The sequence below is a fragment of the Megalobrama amblycephala genome, linkage group LG1 (assembly GCF_018812025.1).
Source record: "Megalobrama amblycephala isolate DHTTF-2021 linkage group LG1, ASM1881202v1, whole genome shotgun sequence".
Taxonomy (NCBI): domain Eukaryota; kingdom Metazoa; phylum Chordata; class Actinopteri; order Cypriniformes; family Xenocyprididae; genus Megalobrama; species Megalobrama amblycephala.
Window position 1 is genome coordinate 67659539 of NC_063044.1, and position 16988 is coordinate 67676526.

General features: G+C 33.0%; 2 protein-coding genes across 13 annotated transcripts in view; both read right to left on the bottom strand.

Moving 5' to 3' along the window:
• The window catches only part of LOC125247492 (gastrula zinc finger protein XlCGF52.1-like), a 41703-nt gene extending 30832 nt beyond the window's left edge, over positions 1-10871 (bottom strand). The window contains exon 1 of the mRNA XM_048158825.1: positions 10770-10871. The gene's annotated coding sequence lies outside the window, so the exon portion shown is untranslated. The remainder of the gene's footprint in view (positions 1-10769) is intronic.
• LOC125246199 (gastrula zinc finger protein XlCGF57.1-like) overlaps positions 1-16988 on the bottom strand; it is a 46791-nt gene that overhangs the window by 1164 nt on the left and 28639 nt on the right. For 6 of the 12 annotated variants that reach the window (XM_048157128.1, XM_048157168.1, XM_048157175.1 and 3 more), the window contains 2 exons: positions 14276-14365; positions 13792-14113 (listed from right to left, as the gene is read on the bottom strand). In XM_048157128.1, the coding sequence (XP_048013085.1) occupies positions 14287-14365 (79 nt within the window). In that variant the 3' untranslated portion in view covers positions 13792-14113; positions 14276-14286. The other 6 variants (XR_007179794.1, XM_048157140.1, XM_048157130.1 and 3 more) reach the window with 6 other exon arrangements.

Genomic DNA, 16988 nt, shown 5'->3' on the forward strand with positions numbered 1-16988 from the left:
TTTTATGAAGTAACAAAAGAGTCTTTTGAAAATGGTTGTCTTCCAAGCAGCTGTAGAGGGGCAGTATTGTCTCTATTACCTAAAAAATGGGATTTAGGTTTTTTGAAGAATTGGAGACCTATTTCTCTTTTATGTACGGATTATAAAATTGTGATTAAATGTTTGATGAACAGGTTAAATGCTTTCTGGACACAATTTTTTATGATAATCATACTAACTGTGTACCCAAACTGTCTATTATGGATAATTTGTTTCTTTAAAGAGTCAACTGCTTTTGGTGACAAGTTTACTTCTTGGATAAAACTGTTATATTGTGATGTTTCTGTACAAGTGAAAGTGGGAGGAAGAAAAAACGAGGAATTAGACAGGGGTGGCCACTTTCTGCATCAAACTTTAAGTGACACATTTATTTCTTGGATGAAACTGTTATATTGTTATGTTTCTGTATTTGTAAAGGTTGAGTGTCTCAATTCTTGGAAAAAGAGGAATTAGACAGGGGTGCCCACTTTCTGGTCAATTATATACTATTGCCTTTGAACCATTATTAAGAAGAATGAGAATACATGTTAAATTTTTTTTTTTTTTTTTTTTACCAAATGATTCTAAAATGGTAGATATAATGGTAGGAAATTCCAAATGTACTTGACGGGGCTGTGATCTCTTCATCTTGCCATGTTTTTTTTTTTTTTAGAAGAAATACACTCCTTTCCTTTGTATTTATAACTACTATAAAATTTAACTAGACGTTAAATGTATACCACAGCTTTTTAATGAGGCAGTAACATATGATAGGACTGAACAAGATATTAATATTCAATTCTTTTAATAACTGTTCAATGCGTAAAAGTATTTTAATATTAAACAGAGCGGGAAAGCGGTTATGCGCATCCCGTGCACAGAATGATGCGCTTGAAGCATCATGAGTCACAGCGTTCCGCGCTCCGCGTTTAAAAGTTCAAAGCACAAAGAAAAATACAAAATAGGCTATATAGATTCTTGGTCTGACACGCGGTAGAAAGATGACATTATTTAGAAACAAAAAAATAAACTCCAGCAAGACAAAGTCTTTTTATGCAAAATCACAGACCTTTTTACCTACAAATAAAATATAATAATACACTGATCTTGGAGGGAGTTTTATCTTGTTACTTCGTGATGCACTGTTTGAATGCTGAATGGAGGATGACCGAGTAAAGATGAGTTTCCATTAAGTTAACATTATTCATTGATTCAACTTATCCATTTTGTACCTCAAATTATATTGACTGGCTTCAAAAGTCTTGGAGTATAGTGCACAGAAACGCTATAGTGCTTTACAATGTTTTTATCCCTTTAGTGGGGCTTAAAGATAACATAGACATACATTATCAGATGTCAAGAAGCTGCAGCCTACAAAAAACGTAAACAACATACAAAAAAAAAAAAAAAAAAGAAATACGCTCCTTTTTGCCAGGATTTTATAGAGAAGTTATACAAAGAAAATATCTGAATGTACAGACTGATGATATCCCTCAAAAACTGTTAATTTGTTTTGCTTATGACAGCAGTATGTTGGAAGTCTCTATGTAGGTCTTACATTTTAAACGCTTGAAATATGTCTTTAACTGTACTTTAAATTTAAATAACATTTTATTCTAGCTTCATGGATCCTTTTTATCAACACTTGAATGAGGGTAATTGTTCTGAATTCATGAAGCCTCATGGTGTGAATGAACATCAAACTGACTAGAACAAACTGTGAAATGTATATATAATACTTGATATCAAGAGTTAAACTGAGTTAAATAATGTAGACAGACAACAATCTCATTCAATGACAGTCATGTGTGTGGTGAAATATGATTTATTATGCATTAGTAGAAGAGAAGCAAAGTGTCCAGTTTCAAGGCTATATGAAAGTATATCTTACACTTGAATGGAAGAGTAGAAATGGAAGAGAAACTAGATGTTTTAATGAAAAACAATGAAGAACAAGTTAAAATTAATATCAGATTCAATTAATATCAGATTCACTGAGTTCATTTAAAAAAAAAAACAAAAAAAAAAACTACTACTTTCTTTCATAAAAGAGAACTTGATATGTTCAGTATGATATGAAAGTGATACAAATCCATTAGGAACATTAACATAAATTCCTGAAGATGAGCTTTGGATGATGTTTCTTTGTCGTATCTCTCACTGCAGCTGATCAGGACAGATTTCTATGGAAGAGATGCTTTATCGTGTTTGGTTTAATCTCTTGTCTTAGTTTTGTTTTTTCCCAGTGTGAATTTTCTGCTGCTCTTTTAATTCATCATCTGTAGTAAAGGACTACCTGCTTTTAAACACACACCACCATGTCTTTTCTGCTGTAATATTATGAATGAATCTTCTCCTTTGTGTGAATCTTCAGGTGTTTCTTCAGGACAGATGCTCAGTGTTCACCGCACTGATCACAGTTAAATGGTCTTTCTTCAGAATGAGAAGGCAGATGTGATTTCACTGATTCGCTTCTAACCAGTGTGAACTCTCATGTGAATCTTCAGCATTGATTTACATGAGGATCGTTTTTTACACTGAGGGCAGGTGACTTTTGGCTTCTGTTGTTCCTTTCTTGTTCACGTCCATCAGGTCTAAAAGCAACATAGAAAAGTTCTAGAAAAAATATTCAGTTCACTTGGGTTTTTATGTGCTTGAACCCTTTTTAAACTGGACAACCAAGCTGTCTTCATGTTCCCGTAACTCTTTAACCATTTGCACTATTGTAATAAAATGGCTGCAGACAGTAGACAACAGGGCTGGGTATTGACACAATTTTCAGGATTCTATTTGATTTCTATTCACATGCTTGCGATTTGATTTTTTTTATTCGATTTGATTCAATATTGATTATTTTGGATGTACATCAGATACAATATGTGGCAAATTTTCTAGAGGAAAAAACATCTCTCAATGAATGCTGTAAACTCCACATTGGAGTCAGTTGGTACAACATTACTATAATATTGAAGGTTAAAATTTAACTTATTTATATACAAACACTTAAATTACACTCAATGGTGATTTTTATAACAAATAAAGTTTAGGATTACATATTCATATTTCAACTTTTTTTCAAATCTTTTACTTTTTTTTTTTTTAAATCATGGCCGTCATTACTAATTTATTCAAACATGCATTAAATATTGAATAACAGTAAAAAATCATATCTTCAAATCATATATCAAAAGTAACAAAGCACAAAGATTATTGTGATTTATTGGATGGGAGGTGCTACATATTCTTCTCATTCATCAACTGAAAACAGACTAATCGATTCTTGGGATTTAAAAATCGATATCGGTTCGTAAAAATGAGAATCGCTTAAAATCGAGAAACTGATATATTTTACCCAGCCCTATTAGACAACGTGGGCTTTTCAGTAATTTATGGGCTATTATGGTGATTTGCCTTTCTTTTGGGGAAAGTGGGTGGAAGGAGGATTTGAGCGGAGAGATATGGAGCGTGGCATTTAGGGAGTTTTGGATTGCATTAATAATAGAAGAAACAAACACAAACATGGCGAAGAAGTACACAGAATGATTTTTGATCAAACTGGGGAGGAGGCGAGACTCTTTCACATTTGGTGTGTGTATCTGATTCTGTATTGTGTGTCTGTGCGGTAAATATATGCCTACAAATATGCAGGCATATGTAGTATATGTATGCGTGTATGAAAAAGAAAGAAAAATCTCCTGAATGAAAACTGTGCAACCAAGTGTCACAAAAGGACTTGTATATATGTAATATAGTTGAATTTTCAAGTTTGAAGTGTTAAATTCTTTTGATCATCATTTTTTCTCTTTTTTTCTAAATAAAAATCAGAAAATGTATTCCCTTTTTTTTGTCTGTTTACAAACTCAACATACATATTAATGGTCAATAACTAATTTATTGAAAGCCATTTGTTTTCTGAAAAAAAAAGTGCTTGAAGATAGCACATTGTGTGAGAATTTATAAAATAAATAAATAAATGTGAAAACCGGCTTTTTTAGCTTTAGGTTTAAAGGGTTAATTCGTCATATTTTAATTGTGGACCTGAAACAATGTAAATCTGGTGATTATCAGCATGTTCTTCAGTATCATGATGAATGAATGAGGAATGAAAAATAAACTCCAACCTCTTTGTTCTTCAGTATTGTGATGTTTCATCTGCAGGTTCTGGATCACTGGATCTCTCAGTCCTCTCCTTCAAGATGTTTTCTGGTAGTTCTGACAAAAACAAATACGTTACCTTCCAACAGACACAATATGAGATCAACCTGTCCTGTCACTCACTGTGGCTGTAAAGAAACTATTAATGAATGAGGCATTTATATACTGAACACACAAAGAGGAGAGATCTGACTGACTCTCACACACACACAGAAAAGACTTTGTTGATGTAGTGGCCGTTTGTCAAAAAAAAAAAAAAAAAAACTCAAATCAAACTTTCAAACGACAACTTCTAGCATCCTGGGCAGGTAATGTACGCAGGCAAGCAATGAGTCTACTTCCAAACTGGATTCAGGATTTTGTGGCTGGTTTATTTGTTCCAACTGAGCAAGCAATACAGCATTTCTCACGCTGGTAAAAAACCATATGCCCATCACCCAGATGCCTACAGGTAACTAACTACTTCCTGCCTATATTCACCTTTGCCTGTGCCCACTACTGCCCCCAGGTGTCTAAAGCAAACATTATAATGATTAAACTAACCAAAAATAAAGACTAAACAAACAACAAAATAATTTTACCAAAATATATTACTAATGTGAGCAAAAATCATAATAATAAACAAATTAATTAACAAAATTACCACTACTGAAAACAAACTAATGTAGCTCCAACAGTTGATGATAAAGATAAACAACTTACAGTGATTTCAGACTGTGGTCATGTGGTTTCTCCACTGCATGGATCTTCATGTGTCGCTTCAGGTCATATTTAATAGTGAAACTCTTTCCACACTGATCACACGTGAAAGGCTTCTCTCCACTGTGGATCCTCTCATGTCTTTTCAAATATGATGTCAGACTGAATCTCTTGTCACAGTGTGAACACTTATAAGGTTTTTCTCCAGTGTGGATCATCTCATGTTTTTTCAGATCTGATGACTGATTGAATCTCTTGTCACAGTGTGAACACTTGTAAGGTTTTTCTCCAGTGTGAATTCTCTGGTGACGTTTTAAACAGTCTGCTGTAGTAAAAGTCTTCTCACACTCAAAGCACATGTACTCTCTCACACCACTGTGTGTTTTCTGATGTCTCTGTAAATTTTGCAGCAGTGAAAAACTCTTTCCACACACAGAACATGAATGTGGCTTCTCCTTCGTATGAACTCTAAGGTGTGTCTTCAGGTTTATTGACTCAATAAATGTTTTGCCACAATGATCACATGTGAACGGCTTCTCTCCAGTGTGGATCCTCATGTGAACATTAAGGGATGATGATTGATTGAAACTCTTCCCACATTGATCACAGGTGAACGGTCTCTCTCCAGTGTGGATCCTCTTGTGAATCTTAAGATCATATTTAGTTGTGAAACTCTTTCCACACTGAGTGCAGGTTGCAGATTTCTTGGCTCTTCTTTTCTTTAAAAATGTCCTTTTAGTCTTTGAGCGACTCAACGGTTTTTCTCCAGGTTTGTCATGATGTTTCTCCTCCACTTCACTCAGTTCTTCACTCTCCTCCTTCACTACCATCAGCTCTGAAATCAAAGAAAGAAGTGTAATTTAATTTTCAGTACATCAAAATAATAATAATAATAATAAAAGAAATATGAAAAGGACATAAAATGAGCTATTGTAAGGGTACACAGTTCAATTTAGCTCAAAGAGAATTATTAGTTAATTTATAGGGAATTTTACAGTCACTTATTTTATGACTGAGCAACTGAATCATCCAGCATTCATTTGAACAGGCCATAACGGTAACACTTTAGAATACTGATCCTTCATTAATGAATAACAACACAGGAACAAATAAGTAATGCATTATTAACACTATAGTAACTACTATTAGTAGTAACTAACAAACTCTGATGAATGAATTAGTAAGTAATAGTGCTCAGTTGAAGGTGGTAGTTCACTATTAACTAATCAGTAACTACTGTTTTTTTTTTCATACCTCCCAGAGAACTACTACATACAGGTTCATAATTAACATGAATGATGCATAATGTATAATTAATTCTAAAGTAAAGGCCTTGGTAACCCACTAGTAATGATTGAAGTGTTACTAAATACTTAAGAAGGAATGACTAATTATTTGGATCAGTATTCTAAAGTGAGAAACATGATAACTCTCTAGTAACTACTGAAGTCTTTGTAAACTTTTCATTCAAACCAATCCATCTTTTACAAACTGCTTGACATCTCCTTCCTCAGCTAGACTCAACTGAATTAGATTCTTGAGTGTTGATTCAGAATTCAATGGGATATTCTGTTTGAATTAATCATCTGCAAGATTCATTTGTGTCTGGTTCACCCTCAAATTCTACACACTAGACAACTGCTATAAAATATTACCATCACTTTGATGCCTTTTTAACTGTGACATACAGGAAGTGACATGATCTGGTCTCTTTCTACAGCATGATGGAGGCACAAGAAAATAATCTCAATCCATCGTATTTAGTTTGTACAGTGTTGACCGCATTCATCAACCCTGTTACCAAAGTTACTCAAAGATGAATAATCTATATAACTTCTATATCAGGAACTATAAATCAGATTTTGCTTAATTTAATTTTACAACCCTGTCAGCCATTCTGGAAAGTGTATTTACTTGACACAGTTTGGCATTTACTGTTTATTCCTGAAAAAAAAAAAAAAAAAATCAATGTAACTATATTAAAAAATTATGGTTATGTTGCAAATTGTGAACCAGATATAAATTAAACAGTAAACTAATTTCAAACAATATTTAGTATTATTTAATATTTAAATAAAGTTTCTCAAACATCCCTTTATTCACCATTTGTTTAAAAAGAAAAAACAAATCATTCCGTTTCATAGTTTAACTGTTTATCTAACTGTAATGAAGTGTTTGAATCTTTCTGACATGAATGTTGTTCAGCATCATGAATGAATGAAGAATAAACACCAACCTCTTTGTTCTTCAGTATCTTCAGTGTGTTTCATTCTGCAGGGTTCTGGATCACTCATGTTCTCACTGTCCTCTTTAATAAACTCAGTCTTTGCAGATTTCAGCTCTTCCTGATGCTCTGATGCTCGTCTGATGGGAATATTCCTTTTATTGGGGAATTGCAGTGGGAGGAGCTTCACTGATGATGTGAGCGATGTGGGAGGAGCTTCATTGATGATGATGAATTTCAGTGTGGGAGAAGCTGATCTGCCAAAATGGAAAATATATCATTAACTGAGTTTGTTTTTAAATATAATATAATATATAAATAATGGTCAGAAAAATAGTTGAAAGCATAAAGACAGAAATAAATGTACATATCTGTAGCCAACAAACACCCTCAGTCTGTTGAAAGCAATGAAATGAGCTTTAAGTGTCAATTTACGGCAGATCTGAAGACATCAGCATAATAAATGAGGTGAAAACAGGAACTATTGACATGAAATAAAGAGTGTTTTCAGCAGTTTCTCTGTTAATATTTATGATCCTCAGACTATCAACACTCATTCAACAAGACATTCAGATCATTAGCAGATCATCTCACTTTATTCTGAGTGTTTGCTTTTAGAAACTGATTTGAGTCAGGATATATGAGAAAAGACTATAAAACTGCTCTTCTGAAAGATAATGATTGAAAGGGAAGGTGTGAATAGTAACATAATAGGCCGTCAACAGTAGATGCTCAAAGATGTGCCAAATACTGTTCACAACGACAAAACATCAACATAATCACACACACAAAACACAAAGAGTACACTGCACTTATCTTTATTTCAGCTGCTCTCTTTCTGCTGGTTGTGTAAAGCTGTGGTGAGATGGACACAGTTCCTTACGAAAAAGTTAATTTAATGAAGTACACTTAAATTATGTTCAAGTATATTTTTAAGTATGTAGTAAGTGTGATATCAATGTACTAGTTGTAAACTTGTAAATGTCCTGCTTGGGACTAAATTGGCCAGATAGTATATATAAATATATAATATATAGTATATATAAATATATACTAAATATATTTAGTATATAAAAAGCGTATGTTTAAGTGTACTAAGTCTTACAGTGGTAAACTTTAAGTGCACAACTAGTTCACAACCATGTCTCAATTGTACTGAATCTGTACAAATGAACTTATATGTATATTAGTACTTTACTATGTTGATACTTGAAATACATTTGCTTTATTAAATTACACTTTGAAGTATACTCTCAGTTCTGATTTCATGAAGCCTCATGGTGTGAATGAACATCAAACTGACTAGAAAAATCTCATTGACATGTATATGATACTGGATATCAAGGGTGAAACTGTTAATAATGTAGACAGACAACAATCTCATTCAATGACAGTCATGTGTGTGGTGAAATATGATTTATTATGCATTAGTAGAAGAGAAGCAAAGTGTCCAGTTTCAAGGCTATATGAAAGTATATCTTACATTTGAATGGAAATGTAGAAGTGGAAAAGAAACTAGATGTTTTAATAAGTGACACTTTAATAAACTTTTCTATACTCTTCTGATTACATAATGGTAAATATTACAATATCACAGCACAACAACAGTGGTCAGCAATAATGATAAGCCTATTAATCACAATAAAAATAATATAGCTCAACACAGTCTCGGAGGTAAGAAGTGGATTATCCTTCACCTGAAATGTTTGTCTTTCATGCTGAAATGCAAGGCAAATGTTGTATCACAATAATTAGAAGTTTCCACAAATCCCTTCACACGATTGGGATGTTCTCTTTTATTCTGGACGGCAAGGGCAGTGACTGTAACGTCTAGCATATTTTTTTCTGGTTTCTCCACTGCATGGATCTTCATGTGTATCTTCAGGTGACTTTTAAAAGAGAAACTCTTTCCACACTGATCACACGTGTGCGGCTTCTCTCTGTTGTGGATCCTCTGATGTGTTTTCAGTGTTCCTGACTGATTGAATCTCTTGTCACAGTGTGAACACTGGTAAGGTTTTTCTCCAGTGTGAATCCTTTGTCCTTTGGTGCTGTTTTAAATGTCCAGCTGAAATAAAAGTCTTCTCACACTCAAAGCACATGAACTCTCTCACAGCAGCATGTGTTTTCTCATGTTTATGTAAATATGACAGCAGTGAAAAACTCCTTCCACACTGATCACATGTGAATGGCTTTTCTCTCAAGTGGTTCTCAAGGTTTGCTGACTGTGTTAAACTGGTTCCACACTTCTTCTCTCCAGTGTGGATCATCTAATGTCTTTTCAGATTTGATGAAGAACTGAATCTCTTGTCACAGTGTGAACACATGTAAGGTTTTTCTCCAGTGTGAATTCTCTGGTGCAGTTTTAAACAGTTTGCTGTAGTAAAAGTCTTCTCACACTCAAAGCACATAAACTCTCTCACACCAGCGTGAATTTTCTGATGTTTATGTAAAGTTTGCAGCTGTGAAAAACTCTTTCCACACAAAGAACATGAATGTGGCTTCTCCTTCGTATGAACTGTCAGGTGTCTCTTCAGGTGTGTCAGGTTATGAAAAGTTCTGCCGCATTGATCACATGTGAACGGCTTCTCACCGGTGTGGATTCTCATGTGAACCTTAAGGACTGATGACTGCATGAAACTCTTCCCGCACTGATCACATGTGAACGGTCTCTCTCCAGTGTGGATCCTCATGTGAATCTCAAGTTTACAATTCTTTATAAAACTCTTTCCACACTGAGTGCAGGTGAAAGACTTCTTGGCTCTTCTTTTCTTTAAAAATGTCTTTTTAGTCTTTGAGCGACTCAAAGGTTTTTCTCCAGGTTTGTCATGATGTTCCTCCTCCACTTCACTCAGTTCTTCACTCTCTTCCATCAGGTCTGAAATAAAAAAAAAAAATGTTTATTTACTGAAAAAAAAATTAAAATAAAATATATATATATATATATATATATATATATATAAAAATTGTACTATTATATATATATATAATTCAAACAGAGAAATATTATGTGAAATGACATAAGTGATGTAGCCTAATACACAACTGCTATCAAATATTATAATTATGATGCATGTTTCTGTAGTGAGAACAATGAATTATATTTGATCAATGACAATTATCTAATGTGTACGTTCATAAAAGCTACTTAAATAAAATATCCTAATTGAACTAAGGTTTAATATTGGCTTAGGCTAATCCCTGTCTTTTTCCTTCCATACACACACGTGGGACACAAGAAACACAATATCAAGCAAATTTCCCTGCATTTCAGTTTAAGCTTAATGTGTCAGTAAAACCGTCACATGCTAAAAGTAGAGTAACCGCACGTTTAACTTAAATTCTAAATTAATGATTTTTACTAGCATTTTCATTTTCCTCCTTTCAAAAAGAGCATTTCTTAAAATTGTGACACCCAGTAAGTAACATCATCTAGGCTCTTTCTACTGCATGATGGGAGGAGAAGAAAATAATCTCAGTAGTCAACATTTGAAATTAATCAAAACCTTTCATCAAATTTGTCCTAAAACCTTCTATTTTGATCCACTACTGCATTTTCACATACCTAGAAAAATTAGATAATATGCTTATCAATGTTTACTAATAAACACCAACCTCTTTGTTCTTCAGTATCTTCAGTGTGTTTCATTCTGCAGGGTTCTGGATCACTCATGTTCTCACTGTCCTCTTTAATAAACTCAGTCTTTGCAGATTTCAGCTCTTCCTGATGCTCTGATGCTCGTCTGATGGGAATATTCCAGCATTTATTGGTGATTTAGAGCTTCAATGATGATGTAATTGTTGTGGGAGGAGCTTCACAGAACATGAACGTATGTGCGGATGCAGCAGATTTGCTGAAATCAACAATAAATCATGTACGTTTTAACTAATTTACAAATTTAGGCATTTATATGAGTAAAGCAGACATCTTTGAAGATCCCATAGCCTTCTGGTTATTAGCAGCTCTAGAATTCAGCACTCTGTGTTCAAGTCACGCCACATTTACTTGGTTTGATTCTTAATTATTAAAACCAGGCAATTGGTTGATGAAACATTGATTAAAATTAAGATTACATTTTTACAAAATGAAATTCACATTAAAGAAAGTCTTTCATTAAAACTCAATGTAGTGATCAAAATCATGTCTGACCCACTCCATGTCTCCCGACATAAATCTCATAAAAGTCTTACTCATCTTACTCATGCTGTTCACATTTCATAATCAACATAGATTAAATAAAAAATAATATTACAATATTTAATATATATATATATATATATATATATATATATATATATATATATATATTATGAAGTTATTCAGTACACTTCAATCAATTTGTAAGGTGTCTGTGAATATTAAACTGCAAAACAGTAATAGAAATGTTTTTTTTTTTATTATTAATATGGTTGTTTTTATTAATTAAATTAATTAGCATTATTAAAATGTAATTAAACCATTAGCATGGAATTTGAAAAACCTATTTCATACTAGGGCCCTAAATGACATAATAAGTGTTTCATCACCATATTTGAGTGATCAAAAATGTGAAATGTATTATATTCTGTTTATGTACTATATTCTATAAGGTACAAGTCAAATGTTTGGACATGAATGTCAAAAGTATGGACACCCTTTCCCAGGTAATGTACTATAATTTACACATTAAGAAATAATATCGATATTACCCCAGGCTCAACTTACAGATATAAAGTGTTGCCTCTTTGTAAATCATTATATTACTATATTAAAAATAACAGCATCAACACAAGGAGCACTTCAATTTAAAATGCTCATTTAGTGACACTGATTTATTTGACTCACATCTGTGGAAATTCACACATTTCTATTTTGTCTGATTGTTAACATTTCTATCCATATTTATTAATTCTGCCCCCTAATATCAATGATTAAGATATCTTTCTATAAATATTGAAAATAATATACTGTAACGATAAATAACAGTTTGAATTAAGAAATTAAAGAATAAACAGAAATAAAAATTTGCTTCATTCATATCTACACATAAATAACTATACTAGAGCACACAATATCTAAATACACTTAGTAAAAGAAATAATTAACATGATGCAGTTTTATGAAACGAACAGTGATAAAAAAATAAAAATAATTATTTTTTTTTAAACAGGCTTAGTACCAAAAAAAAAAGAAAAGAAAAAGTTTCTAGTGTCTATTATTTTGTGTATGATTTTAAAATGAGGTCTGGGCACTGATATGAACAGAAATATTATGATAGTATTATTTTTCCATATCACATGATATAGATATTAATCACAATATTAATTTACCATTAATGGGGAGGGATATGCTCTCCACATGTTTGCTGGACCTTGAGAATGAATGTAAACTTGTTTGTTCACAAGTAAATTGCATTAAACCACCTTTTAATTTAGGTCCCTATTAAATCTATTTTATTTTCCCTGTTTTTTATGATTGAATACAAATTCAATATCAACAAATGTGTTAAATTAAATGAATTAATAACACCTTAATTAATTATCAACTAGTCAATCTTAAATGAAAATATAACAATTTACAACAAAACACTGCATTTGAATTTTTTGTCAAATAAGATGATGCATGGCAAATCTGTTTGATATTAAAATATCGATGAAAAATATTTTGGTTGCAGGCCTAAGATATTCCTTACAAACAATGGTAATATTATAATTGTATTATTTATATAATTTTACTATATCATAGTAATATATTTCTGTTAAAATTTCTTCCAAGTTAAAGCAAACATTTATATATTTTTTGGTTTGCCGTGAAGTTTTTCCAGAAGAAACTGTGAAAATCTCGAGATAAAATTCATGTGTTCATGTCCTCATATATACAAATGTTGACACTGTAAGCGTCATGTGTGTTTAGTTTGTGCAGCTGAAACTATGCTGTTCATTTACACAGAGACATGTAAAACATGCTGACTTATAGTGACATGCTTTGACTGGCTGTTGTGGCGTTTATTTCTGCTGTGTGTAAGCCTTGAAATTTCTGCTGTTAGAGAAACTCATGTAATAGTTTGTGGTTACATCAAACCCCCCCACACAGTCTCTCCTCCATCCGTTTCAAGGCATTTCATTTCTTTTCTCTAGATTAGACAGGTTTTATATAAGCAAGGAACCCAAACTCCAACCTGTGACATCAGGTGGTAAACAAGTGTTAAAATAGGGGGGAAAAAAAACCTAGGGAGAAACCAGGCTCAGTCTGGGGACAAGTTGGCCAACAGCGAACAGTGCATGATTATGATTAAGGCAACTTTCATATGTCCGATTGGGATCGCAACAAATTGGTTACAAAGTGAATCTGCAAAGACTAAGTCAAACAGCCTTTACAAAAAAAGGTTAAAAAAAATGTCGGACTGAGAAAAAAAAAAAGAGATGGAGTTTTGAAATGTTTTCCTCAAAATCCTTAATTTCTTTTTCGACTGAAGAAAGGAAGACATGAACATCTTGGATGACATGGGGGTGAGTAAATTATCAGGAAATTTTAATTCTGAAGTGAAATAATTCTTTAAGAAGCAGGTTGCCAAGCCAAGAGAAAGGCTTGAGATCTCTGTGATGTATATATTATGGCAGATATGAATGTGAATTGCATAAAACTGAAATTAAATGATTGATATCCAATGCACAGTAAATAATTCTTAGTAAAGTAAAAACACAGAAAACAATAGTTTTAAATTAATTAAAATTTTAATCGAACAATGAACAAGTTAACATTAGTATAAACTGTAAAACATTTTGCTGCAGGTCTAACATTACTTCTTAGACCAGGAACATGTTTGATCATTATCTATCCTGACAAAACTATTATATTATTCTTATACTTTCAATCATCCAGGACAAAGCACAGATTCAGTAGAACGAGAAGGCAGATGTGATTTCACTGATCCGCTTCTTCCTAGTGTGAACTCTCATGTGAATCTTCAGCCTTGATTTACATGTGAAATGTCATTGAGGACATGAGATTTCCTTTCTAGTTCATGTTCAACAGGTCTAAAAGTCAAATTTATAAGATGTCAACAATTTAAAAAGTTCTTGAAAAAAAAATCAATGCACTTGGGTTTTTATGTGATTTAATTTCTGATGTTTTACAATGTAAATGTGGTGATCATCAGCATGTTCTTCATGAATGAGGAATGAAGAATAAACACCAACCTCTTTGTTCTTCAGTATTTTGATGTTTCATCTGCAGGTTCTGGATCACTGGATCTCTCTGTCCTCTCCCTCCAGATGCTTTCTGTAGTTCTGCATAAAAACAAACAAGCTTCATTTCCAACAGACATGATGCGAGATGAATAATAAATATTTAAGACTAATCATGTTCAAAAAATAAAAATAAATAACAGCCAAACTGATTACAGTTTAATCATGTACGAGCACTGTGTGTGAATCTACAAACATGTTGATTTTCAACAGTGACAAAAAAATAAAATGTCACATGGTGAGCTGGTGCAGGAAACATGCCTGGGCCAAGTTGTCCTCAACATGATAACGCTTCACATCAAGTGCTTCAAATAAACTTAGAAGCAATTATCCTGGATGCTGCTGTGTACTCTGATGTGGTATTAATTACAATTAATACTTACTCTGATGAGTTCAAATTCAGTATACAAAGTGCACTGTCAATTTTATAATGGATGTAGGACAAGGAAACAAATTGCAAATCATGAAAAAAGTATGTAAATATGTAAAGGAAAATTTGGGCTAATAAACCATTGAATCGCTGTCTGTGAAAGAGACCTCCGATTGGCTGTTCAATAGGGCTAAAGATTCATCAAAATTAAACCACATGTGATTTAACAGAGGCTGCATTTGCAGTGAAGCATGGCTCTGTGATCTGTAAATGCTGCTTCTTCTGAAAGCCAGACAATGCACGTTGTTCCAGGAAATCCTTACACTGTAAGCCGTAATGCTCAAAATACTAAACTGGTTTGAGTAGAACAAATTTAAATTGAACCAATTAGCTCAGTTAAATTAACTGTTATGAGTATTTAGAACTTTGTCTTTTATGTTCACAGCACTGACATATTTCAAGTAAACTGAACTTTTTCATTGTTTTGAGTTGTATGAACTAATTTCTTTTCATTTAGATGAACTTAAGCATACATCGTCTCAATCGTGTATTTATTGTCTTGAAAAGTGTTTTGAATAGCCATAGTTAGCGATCTCTGGCCTCTGTTAGTTCGGTTAGTTCCTGGATTGCCTATTCTTCTTTAGCAGGCATTTGTGGACAAAAGGGGCAGAGCGCCCTCCAGCTGCAAGTATGAATTGAAAACACAGTATCCAGCGCTCATAGTAATGCTTTTAAGCTAAAAGCCTATATGAAATGCCATAGAGGTAACATAATTGTTCAGACACTTTGCATCACACAAATACATTATATTTTAAAAGAATATAACAGAATACCATTATTTTAAATTGTAATAATATTTCACAGTAGGCCTATTGCTGTTTTTTCTGTATGTTTGATATACACCACATGATCACAGAGGGTTTTTTCACAGCCTACCTGACTGAAAGAGCTCATTATTTATGCAGGTCATTAGAGCTCTTTATGCGATTCTTTTGTCTTCTCAGGTGAGAATCACCCATTATTCATGACGATTCACGCCTGCACGCATACTGTGTTTCTTGACCAAAGATGTTTTAGAAAATTTAAATCTCTCTATTGTTTCATATGAAGGAGTAGGCAGCATAATTTTTACATAATTCTGGAGCAAAAACTCTAGTACCCAGAAGTCTTGTGAACACAGATTTAATATTATTTTTTTGGCCTTATTTCAGTGACTTAAGTTTTTTGTTTTTTCAATAACCACGCATAAACGTTATTCCTTGAAAAACACCAACATGTACATACATGTTCCTCACATATTATGGTAGCCTAGTTTGTGCTGAATACAGTGTAATGACACTTTTGTCATTAATATGTTTATGAACAACTGAAAAAAGCACAAATGTCAGGGCATGTCAAAACTTCTTCAGGCCCCAAATCATCCTCAGACTCCAGGGGGGTTAAGCTACAGCAATAGTATGATATCCATACACTTTAAACTTGAATAAGTTGGACTAACTCAAATTTTAGGTAATCAGTTGCATCAATTTTGAGTTATGATGTTTCCAGTTTTAAGTAAGCAGAACTATCAAGATTTGAGTTTGTAGTACTCATGCATGATAATTGCTCCTAACTTGATGTACTCAGTGAGCTAACTCATACATTTTGATAGCAATTAACATAAAATATTTAATTAACTTTTTTATTTTGAGTTCTTCCAAATCAAGTGAGTTATTTACTGTACTGTAAACCCTAATAAGAAAATTCAGAAAATGCAACTTGCTCATTAACATGTTAACAATAGCATAGTATAACACTTACTGAATGAGTACAAGAACATGTGACTTACCTCGTTCAAACTAAGCTGCATGCGCTACTTGTTACCATGATGGTTACTCTCCAAAAACCCACATTAACAGAAACTCTTCTAAATAAGCCTAACAAAAGTTTAATCGCTACTAAATCTCCCTTACCATTAATTTTGCACATTTTTTTTTTTTAACATTTACTCTCCCTTTCGAGTGCCATGGGCAAAGCATGCTGGGAATTAGAAATCCCAGCCCAATTTCAGTTAAACTGCATGTATTGACTGAATTTGCATCTGAATAGCGCTGGCTCCGTGGGCGTGGCCGCATTAGCGGATAATGAGCTGAATCAAGGACTTCTGACATGGCTCTCTTTTCATACGGATTACATAAACAGAGAATATTTGTTTTCGATTTGACTTACACGATTTAAAACCTGACATTTCAACGTTTTTTTTAGACATAAGTCATTTTGTGATTAGTATTCACTAAGTTACAGTTCATTTTCTGA